Raw genomic sequence first — 11,614 nt, 5'->3', positions numbered from 1 at the left:
TTTCATAGTTAAATCAAAACTATCAGATCCAGACAATACAATCTCCAGTGCACTCCATGACAAGCTACAAGCTATCTGAAAACATTCACATATGAAGCAAGCAAGTTGAGTTGTACTTCTTTAGCATGAACACAAATTTCTTAAGTGGGAATGACACTTCGCCCCATGAGGAGTCCATGCACAATTCTCTTCATCCTTGTCTCAGGATATTTCCATTATGGTATTGTTAGAAGAATACAATAAAAATCACATTTGTTAGTTATCTGCCCAACACAGCTTTAGATTGAATAAATGAACAAATTAGTGATTAGAGTAAGCAATGTCAGACCTCTAGCTTTTTTTCACACCAAGGTGGAAGTCAAAGATGAGCATGTTTTCCAACTACTATAACACTATAAAAGAAAACCAAGTTATTTTGAGATCACAACCACTTTAGAGGCATGTTCACTTAAAGAATAATTCTGGGTATGCTGAGGTGTGATAAATAGGCTGTAAAGTGATTTAAAAATAGCGATTAATCGTGTGATTTAAAAAATTAATCTTGATTAATCATGCAATTAATTGAGCAGTTAAACAATAGAATACCATTTATTTAAATATTTTTGGATCTTTTCTACATTTTCAAATATATTGATTTCAATTACAACACAGTACAAAGTGTACAGTGCTCACTTTATATTTTGGATTAAGAATATTTGTACAGTAAAAACAAAAAAGTATTTTTCAATTCACCTAATACAAATACTGTAGTGCATTCTTTTTACCATGAAAGTTCAACTTACAAATGTAGAATCATGTACGAAAAAAATAACTGCATTAAAAAACAAAACGATGTACAACTTTAGAGCCTACGAGTCCACTCAGTCCTTCTTCTTTAGCCAATCACTCAGACAAACAAGTTTGGCTACAATTTGCAGAAGATGCTTCTTGTTTAAAATGTCACCTGAAAGTGAGAATAGGCGTTTGCATGACACTGTTGTAGCTGGCTTTGCAAGATATTTACATGCCAGATGTACTAAAGATTCATATGTCTCTTCATGCTTCAACCACCATTCCAGAGGACATGCATCCATGCTGATGATGGGTCCCGCTCAATAACGATCCAAAGCAGAGCGGACCAATGCATGTTCATTTTTATCATCTGAGTCAGATGTCACCAGCAGAAGGCTGATTTTCTTTTTTGGTGGTTCATGTTCTGAAAGCATGCTTCACACCTCATCCCTCAGATTTTGGAGGGCACTTCAGATTCTTAAACCTTGGGTCAAGTGCTGTAGCTATCTTTAGAAATCTCACATTGGTACCTTCTTTGCATTTTGTCAAAACTGCAGTGAAAATGTTCTTAAAACAAACATGTGCTGGGTCATCATCCAAGACTGCTACAACATGAAATATATGGCAGAATGCGGGAAAAACAGAACAGGGGACATACAACTCTCCCCCAAAGAGTTCAGTCAGAAATTTAATTAATGTATTTTTTTTTTTTTTAAAGGAGCATCATCTGCATGGAAGCATGTCCTCTGGAATGGTGGCCAAAGCATGAAGGGGCATAAAAATATTTAGTGTATCTGGCATGTAAATACCTTGCTACGTTGGCTACAAAAGTGCCATGCGACCACCTATTCTCACTGTTAGGTGACATTGTAAATAAGAAGTAGGCAGCAGTATCTCCCGTAAATGTAAACAAACTTGTCTTAGAGATTGGCTGAACAAGAAGTAGGACCGAGTGGACTTGTAGTCTCTAAAGTTTTACATTGTTTTGTTTTTGACTGCAGTTATATAACAAAAAAAAATAATCTATATTTGTAAATTGCACTTTCAGGATACAGAGACTGCATTATGGTACTTGTATGAAATGAATTGAAAAATACTATTTCTCTTGTTTATAATTTTGACAGTGCAAATATTTGTAATCAAAACAAATAATACAAAGTGAGCAGTGTACACTTTGTATTCTGTGTTATAACAGAAATCAATATATTTGAAAATGTAGAAAAACATCCAAAAATATTTAATACATTTCAATTGGTATTCTATTGTTTAACAGTGCAATTAATCACGATTAAATTTTTCAGTTAATCGTGTGAGTTAACTGCGATTACTTGACAGCCCTAGTGACAAAACATATCTGGTGTCCAAGTCACAGTCAGAGCTTAAAGCCAGAAAGGACCCCAGATCATCTAATCTTCTGCCACCAACCAGCAAGCACACATTAAACCCAACAACCAAAAGCACAAGAACGTCTAATGGCATAATTCCTGAAAAAGCAGATGCATAAACATCTGTATCTGAGGGAAAGGACGACCTATTTTACATTTGTGAAGTAGTTGTATGGACTAACGCACTGTCTTGCAAAGCCTTCTACACATGCTTTACTTTACAGAAACTGAGTAGTCCTATTGACTTCAATAAGGCTATTCACAATACATTGTTAAGTATAAATATAAGTCACTGCAGAAATGGGGCCTATCAGAAGAAATGCAAGTTTTCCTACTGCAATGTAAAAAGGAATTAAAATTGCTAGTTAATCAATTGTTCAGGACAAAGATTGCATTCTACAAACAGATCTGACCAAAATAAAATAAAACAAAGCTTATAAAATTAAATGTTTTCTGGCCCAGAATCCGGGTCATGCTAAGAGCCATTCATGAACACTATGGCTGCACTTTTTCCTGACTAAGTTCAGGATTTGAAATTTATGTGAAACGCCTGTTTTAGAATCTCAACCTGGGAAACTGCTGGAAAGGATTAAGATCTCTTCTGAGAAAAATGGCCCTGATTATTGTGACAGCCAGAAGTCTGCACAAATGGGCCAAATCTGGCATCAGATAAAATGGCTTCTGATTTGACAATGATGAGATGCAGGTATCTGTGTTCCAGACTAAAACTTCATCCATGCAATTACAACAAGCTCTGCATCTGAAATAACAAAATTGTCGTCTTGTTATTCTCACCCTCTCCCACACCATTCCACTACAGTGTAAACATTTAATAGGTGGCCAAAATTAATTACTATTTACCTGTAACATCTTTGTGGAGATTTTTTATTTTTATTGCTAGAGAGTAACTTCTACCTAGTACTTCACCAGAAAGTATTAAACCACTGTTGGAAGCCACAGATTTAGCCTGAGATTGTCAAGCTGTTACATTTGGACAGTTTGTCTCAATTTTGCAGATGCAGCTGGGGATCTTCCATGAATTTATGGCTAAAATTCAAATCCTGATCACTTTTTTTTGTTTTTAAACTCCATCTGATGTTCTTATCAGACTTGATTTCACACTCTCCAAACTCTAGAATAATAGGTAAAATTACAACTAAACTAAGGTGAAAGCTTGATGGCAGTTACAAAGCCAAATTCATCCCACTGTTTGTACCATTCTGTGACAGAAGTACCTATTCAGAGATTTTTGGTTTTGTATGTCACCAAAGGACTAACCCTGAAGTCTTGTCATTGTCAATATACATATATAGGCAGCAAAACCAAAAGTGAATATTTAAAATTACACAAAAGCAAAGATAATCAAACTTTCTACCTTTTCGGAATAAATCCTTTCTACACAAAATAGCAGTGTATCACACAGTTTTAGCAATCCTTTATTGAAGATAACAAGTTGGTTATGTTCACTGTATTGTATGAAACATCACAATATCATACTGGGAAGGTACTATCAGTACAGGGTTGGACCAGAGAGGACAGTCTGAACAATAAACCATTTTGCATTCTTCATTCCCTATCTTTTAACAACCCCAAAAACCCAGCAAAGGGACAAATATCTGTTAACATCATCATTTAGAACAATTTAACTTACAAGGCTAAAATCTAATGAATAAATAAAATATATTGTGGCAATAATCCTCTCTAGAACAAAAAACAAAACAAAACAAAAAAAAATCAGATACACAATGAATCAAAATGATTGGGAAAGCTGCCCATAGGCACCAGTGAGTGTGTGTGTGTGTGTTTACAGACTCAGCATGGGGATAAAGTTACAGAAAAATAGCATGAATTCCATTTCACACAAAACCAGTTGATGACTGTCATTAGCTTAAACTACACACAAGGGCAATTACATCCTCGCTGAAACACAGTTTAAACAAATAGGAAAATGTTTACAAGGCATCCACAGCATGTAAAGCATGTACAGATGGATACATTCATTGTTTCCCCTCCCCAATAGCTTTTTTTTTTTTTTAGATAAATACTTTACTCTTCTCCGTTTTTAGCATCTACTGGACTCAATACATGCACAACTCAAAAGAATTCAGAAAAAAAATCAAGGTTATTGCAAAAATAGAATTAAACTAAGAATCTTCAAGTACCTTACATGACAGCCACTCTGTACCATGCCCATTGTTTATAAAATGAAAGGTCACTGAACCCATGAAAATATCTCTAATATTTTCTTAGATTTAAAATAGATAATTTTAACTGTATTTATAGTAATCTCAAAGTGATAAATTTGAGCTTTGAAAATAATGCAAACAATTAAAAATTATATTCATATTACACAAGACTTCTGTCTGTATCTTAAGATGAAAAATTAGAGGAAACTATAGAAAACCACATGTGGAACAAAAATCACATTTTACATTATAATAAAGGCAAATTTTCAGCATTTAAAAAAAACCTGCAGCAGTGAGTGAGATGTCAAATTAAGTTACATCTAACCATAAATTAATCGGTTTCGTTTTAAAAGTTTTTTTTTCCTAGAAAGAGTTTAAGGATGTGTTGTACACGTGCGTAAAATTCTTATTAGTTTTAGACGCCTAAAATCTTCTTCTATTATTGCCAAATACATTTATCATCAAGCAAGCAGTAGGCAACATATCACAATTTGGACACTGTAGGGAAACCTAACAGTCTGGTAATACAGGTAAAACTGGAAATTTAAAAAAAAAAAAAAAAAAAAATACAAATCCTATTCCATATTGCCCAACTGAAATTACTTCCAAGCCACAGAGCTGCAAAAGCCTTCCAACTTGGTAAAGTGAAATAAGTAATGTCTCATACAATTATTTGTACTCTTTCATGCTTATATGTTAAGTTTTGTTAAACCATAATGTATCTTCAGAGTACAACTACAATCCCATGCACCTCAGGTACATATATTGATCTGCTAAAAGAATCACTTTTTCCTTGGTTTTTAGGGCTAAAAGTTCAACAAAGATGGAGTCAGTATGCCTGAGGCTGGTAAAGATACTGTAATACAGGCAATGCTAAGAGTGGCAATATCAGAAAACACAAAAATAAACAAGTGATGGAAAACTCTAATATCTTTCTGCCCATTTCACAAAATGTTGGAAATCCACCAAATTTTTTCCCTTGTATTGAAGAAAACTGATTAAGTTTTTTCCCCCAGAATCAAAAGCATTTTAGTAGATTTGTAAGGCTACCACGGATCTTCTAGATCTCCAGCACCCTACAGGAAAAGAAGAGGAAAAATATTAATACTCACCAATACAAAAAACTACATCCATAATTAATTGAATTTGAACAACATAATAAAGTGGAAAACGAGCAAGTAAAGAATGAAAGGAATGGCCACGTTTTCTATACTAATTTACACACATACACAAAATCCCTTTTTCCATATATATCTCTGTCCCCAGAATCTCTGGAATGCATCTCTGGAAGCAGCATGATTAACTGATTAAAAGCTTAGCTATGCTTTTCTCTTACAGAACATATGAATGCAATAAAAATAATGCACTGCAAATGAATATAAATAAAATCCTAAACAAATCACCTAGTGTATTATTCCATCAATCCATCAGCTAACCACTACTTTAAAAAAACAAAACAAAACAAAACCCATAAAAATCTGTGAAACACTAAGGGAGATTTCTGAACTCTTGAAAGATAATCCAAATTTAGCAAGAGGTTCCCACAGGATCTTACTCACTGAGGTAGTGAACTTTTATTTACACCTTTGCTGGATGATAAAAGCTATAATTTTGTGCAAGTGCTTCAATAACTGCAACCAAATATATAATAGGAACTGTGACAAAATACCTTTGTCACTGCTGACAATGGCATACTTTTGACAATGGCATTTCAGAAATAAACTACAGGCAGTTAGATTCACAGTAACATAGTAATACACGAATCTACTTAAATGTGTGTATGTGCATGTGTGTACACACAATGAAGAGGAATATCACAAAAAAGGTGGAATAGAACCTAAAATACAACAGCACGTTTACCTCAATTTTATTGCAGTGTTTAATTTAAAACTATGAAATATTGCTAGAACACAGATTAGAGTTATGATAATAAAAACTCCCAGCATATTTGTAGGAATAGCTAGTTTAATAAACAGTGTCACGATCTTTGTTGTCTGTTATTAACAGTAGCTACAAATATTTCCAAACCTTGACTAAATAATTAGTATTTCAAATGAACTTCCAAAAAGCTTGAGGTAGCATCATATCAACAAAATTACTTAAATAAAGTCAATATGCATACAGATATTATTCCACATCATATTTTTTATTTGGATGTAAACAAATTTTTAGAGCTTCACACTAAACACTAATTCTAAGTACATATTATTGTCTGATATACATTATGCTATAACCTATGGTATAGTGAAGGATACAGTTCTCTAGAAAATAAGTAAGATATTCACACTGAACAGAGGATACAGTCTAAATTGAAAGGACCATACAGTGAGGAAAACAAAAGTGGCATAACAAATCCTAAAACAAGTGAATAATTATTTTTGTAACTATGATAATGTGAACTATATACAATTCAAAAAAAAACATGCAATATGTAGGATATTATGCTGTGAAATAATTCAATTAATAAATTTGAACAAAAGGTGTATTTGACTAAGATGCCAATTAATATATGTAATGTAAAGTATTAAAATTCAGCATTCACTAGGAATGCGCTTACAACACAAAGAAAAACTCACTTTTGCATCTGTCAAAAATTCCTATCACTGGCGTCACAGGGTTTTAAAAAAAGTAAAACCTTAAGACTACCAACTACCAGTAAATGTAGATGTCCTGCTTCACATAATATAAAACGTAATTACATTTTGTTTATTAATCCAAACTACAGTAAATAGTAATTTTTAAATTACTCAAAAAAGGATGATTTTTCATATAAAAAGTCTGTACATATAAATGTAGGTACAAACAAACTAACTTTTTAGAACTGATGCAACAATGTGCTGACATATGAATACATTAGAACAGCTAGGTCAAGCTATCAAATCGACTGTGCGAAACACAAAGACATTACACCTGTTTATCACTCATCTCATTTCTCCCTGAATCTTCATTAGAGCTCTGCATTTCAGCAAGATGATTCTCAGATTCTGTTTGGGTGTCTGCCACTGGGTCACTGGGTCCAGCAAGATTATCAGAAGTAGATGCTGTAGCTGGTTCAGCAGTGCACTCTTCTCCCTGTATTTTAGCTAGCCTGTAACTAGTCAGCATCTCCTCCAGAAGGTGGCGGTAGTTGCCCCTATGATTAATTCTCATTTGCCTGAGAGCTTCCACCAATTTCCCCTGTGTTCCACTTTCCTCGGGTTCGCCAGGGTCCTTTTTTTAAGATTCAAGACCCCAAAATCAGTAGTTAAACTAGGATATTTTAGAATGATACATATATTTTAAAATACATTACATAAAAAGTAATTTCTGATTGAGGAAAAGATCTGAGCTTTATGCTCTCCTATGTATATATAAAAATACCTTAAGTTAGCAACATGCATCCTAAAATTAAGTTATTTGATCCATGTTTATTTATTTATTTTAGAATGGGCATTTAAGAAAATACCTTGTCTGTAAATTGCCTCGATTATGACTTACAGTATTGACAAACATTTCAATCTACTTTATGCAAGGCACAAAGAACAATATCAAAAAGATGACCCCGGAATAAACTGGCCTTTAGTTCAAACTATGTCCTTTGATGCACATAGCTGTCTGGTTGACTTCAGTGAAAGCCAACTGTCACTGACTTCAGTGAAAGCCAAAGAATGAAGAACTCGGCCATTTAAATTTACACTAGCCACTGAGTCAATATTTTAAAATGTAAAGTACTACTGATTCAGTAGCAATATACACCCTATGTGAACAGCTTAATTAAAAAATGTTAACTGCCAACAATGGATGCTGTAGTATCAGAATTCACTTAATTGATAAGCATTGCAAAATAAAAATCCTTTGACATTTGAAATCTGATTTTCTTCATGTGTACAATGCAGCGGGTAGAGGGCCAAGCTATTGCCAATCAGCATCACAAAGATACTGTTTCACAAAAACTCCAATGATCTAGCAATTCTTCTTCCCAAGATGCTGTCAGAAAAATGAATATCCAGAATATCTAGCTAAAGCCAAAGCCAACAACCTAAATTTAGGCACCCATCTTGAATTGTGACCTAAGATGTGGGAAGGAATCCTCCCTCCACCTAAGCTGCAGAAGTGTTGCAGACCACTTCAACCAAATGGGCAAAGCAAACCAAAAAAACCTCTTCTTAGTCTGTGATGGTGATTAGTGTGCCTTTGCGAGGGTAAAAAGTTGCATGGATCTGAGGTCCAAACTGGCTATTTTAAGTTCTGGATCAGTGCCAAAACAACTCTGTTGCTTTGAGGGACCAGAAGATATTTTAATTATTGATGCCTCACAAACTATCACGCTAAAAATAGTAGCTAGATATCACTGAAAGGCTGGTGAGTCTCACTACAAATGACATTAAAGGCAAATCATCCTGATTGCCATTCATGCTTTCCTACTGCCTCCTTCAATTCTGATCTGATTTTAGAGGCCCCTATTCTTGAGAGCTTTCAGAGCTGTAATCAACATTGTAAGCTATCTGAAAACTTGGAATCCTAACCTTACAAATGTTGAACGATATCTAATTCTAAGGGGTTCATGAAAATATTGGCTGCCATAACATATTATCTCTTTTCTACCCTTCAATTCCAATAATCGAATAACTTGGTTTTGAAGTGTGGGTGTCATTTTCAAAATTTGTTGTTATTGAATATAAAACTGTAAAATATCTTTATTTCAGAGAACACAAAATGTTAATATTTGAAACTCCACTGAGGCTTCCTGTCCTGTGAAATTTGAAACACTTTCCCCAGGTGGCTAGTACTGACAGTTCACATTTCTACATTCAAGGGAAGCCAGCTGCAATGGCCCAAGCCATGGCTACAATAAGGGACTATAGGAACACAGATACAGTGCAATAGCTATGTTAGCACAACCCTGTAGTGTAAATGAAGCCTACAGAGACGGAAGGGGTTTTTTCATTATGGTAGGAATACCACCTACCCAAGCGATGATAAGCTAGGCTGACAAACACATTCTTCAATCAATCTAGCAGCATCTACATCAGGCATAGCTATGTCACTCAGGTGTGGATTTTTCACACCCCAGAATGCTGTAGCTACATCAATCTAGTGTAGACTGCGCCCGAATCAGTACATAGTGTAAGTATAAAGAAGAACTGAAAAATACAGCCATTTAAAAAAAAAGAGAGTATCTGAGAACAATCCAACCTCTTTTTTAAATTAATAAAATAACTACTCTTCCTATTACATTTTAGCTAGCCTCTAATGATTTTTTCTGGTAGTACTGTAACCCTCTTCAAATATTTTTTATAAGTTGTTTCCATTTTAAATCCTTTAGCTACAGCATTGAGAAAATCAAATGCAAGTTAGGAGAACTACATTATACTATTCATTTAGATGGCAAATCTTTTGGTGCAAGGGTCTATTACATGTTGGGCACTGAGCACTATATAGCACCACATACATTTATAGCGCTATTAAGGAGCAGATCTCGTCTCCGCCTTCCTATCTATGGGGATCCTTGTCTACAGCAGAAATGGTGGAATTACTACACAAGAGTGATATACAGGGGTTCCTGGTAACCAGACATGCCTCTAGGGATCAGTGATGAGCCAGAGCTCCTAATTACTCCACTCCACACCATGTAAGAGCGCACAGGAGCCCAGTGACTACTGCATCTTGGAGGCTCCAATACTACCCACAAAACAACTCTGCAACATTACAGGGAGGATTCCTTCCTCCACAGATCTCTTCCAGTACAGTGCAAGCATATATAGGCTGTGCACTGTGTTAAGGATTTGCTCCTAAGTTATTATATAACAGAAATATATTTCAGAAATTAAACAGTTACCACAGAAAGTGCACTACACCCGAGGACAAAATTCTTGAGCTTGACTACAATTTAAATAAAAGCCTTTATACTTGTGAGAAATATAAATAAATTTGTATTCTGAAAAAAATAATCGATAAAAGATGCTTTCTGAAAATTCTTGATTCATCAAGCTATAAAGATCACTGTCATCAAATGAAGATTACTTTTTTTTTATTTAAGCTGTTCACACTACAGTATATTGTTACAACCTAGACATCCGCTCAACTGCAATAATTCATATAAATACCTTTTACTTTATAATTTCATCAGTTCAGGTTTTATCCCACACCATATATTTTGTTGACTGTACATTAAAATATGCAATGCAAATCACATCTATATATAATGACTATCAATACAGTACAAATTAATTATATGGAATGTTGATAAATATATTACGTATCACTGAATGAATGATTGAAGATTTCTGAATGTTGTCATAAGGAAGGAGTTTCAAAGACTGTTACAGCAATATTGCATATAGAAAAATATTAAACAGATGTAAACATTTTTCTTAGTATATGTAAGAACACAGTTCACCAAAATAGGGTCAGACTCTCAGCAGTGTAAAATCAGTGCAGCTCCAGACTGTGCAAATTAACACTAGCTGTGGATCTGGCCCATAATTTTTAATATAAAGCTCTGCTTTTGCTATAACATGACTTATACTGGGAGCATTGTGATATTTCATTTTGAAACACACTTTACAAGCCACCACCAACTGGGTGTGTTGTATGTATCCAGCCCTCTGCTTTGGTATCTGATTGAACGCAGGTTTGCAGGGGCACTCCAGTTATGCTATCACAATATAGAGAAGAACAGAAGCATTTTAACTAATAATGGAATTATTCCTTCTTCAGTTTTCTTGTCTAAGCATCAAGCTCAAGAGACTGAAGGACAGTCCAGTGGCTAGGGGAGCGAGTTTAACAGTGACCTAGAGCAGTGTTTCTCAATGACCGGTCCATGGACCAGAGTTCGTCCCTGCCTGACACAGTTTAGGAAGGCAGCAAGCCAGTCCCTGGTATCAAAAAGGTTGCGAAACACTGACCTAGACTATCAGGTTCAGCACAGCACATGAACTACTAGACTCAGCCTCTCTTAACGAGAAAGGAAAGTAAGTACCTTTCCTCTACTGAGGTACTATAAAGAGGTGTCAGCTCTGGCAGCACTGAATTTTCTCCTCCCTTTAAGTCTTTCTGGGACATATGAGCCAAGGACAGAAAAGGGAAATAATGCTGTTGCCAAATGAAGTAGATATTCCTATCAGAGGATTAAACCCAATCCTTCACCTAGTGTGGCTGATGCATTAAACTGCAGTCTCAGGTCTAAGTGACTTCTTGGGCTATCAGCCATCCTCCAATACTCAAAGATCACAGAGATTTCCCTTAATATAGGGATTTAATTCAATTCTAGCAGAAAAGAAAACTATATTT

The 11,614-nt window shown here is 34.9% G+C and overlaps 1 protein-coding gene across 4 annotated transcripts in view; it reads right to left on the bottom strand.

Annotated features, from left to right (window-relative positions):
• Nucleotides 1-3,576: 3,576 nt before the first annotated feature.
• The window catches only part of PPM1B (protein phosphatase, Mg2+/Mn2+ dependent 1B), a 97,991-nt gene continuing 89,953 nt past the window's right edge, over nt 3,577-11,614 (bottom strand). For 2 of the 4 annotated variants that reach the window (XM_048843001.2, XM_048843002.2), the window contains one exon: nt 3,577-5,418. Coding sequence is in view for 3 of the 4 variants with exons in the window: in XM_048843002.2 (XP_048698959.1) it covers nt 5,389-5,418 (30 nt within the window). In the remaining variant the exon portion in view is untranslated. Of the gene's footprint in view, nt 5,419-6,469; nt 7,553-11,614 lie in introns of those variants that run through there. The other 2 variants (XM_075127141.1, XM_048843000.2) reach the window with 1 other exon arrangement.

The sequence above is a fragment of the Caretta caretta genome, chromosome 3 (assembly GCF_965140235.1).
Source record: "Caretta caretta isolate rCarCar2 chromosome 3, rCarCar1.hap1, whole genome shotgun sequence".
Lineage (NCBI taxonomy): Eukaryota > Metazoa > Chordata > Testudines > Cheloniidae > Caretta > Caretta caretta.
This window is presented reverse-complemented; position numbering and strand designations above follow the sequence as displayed.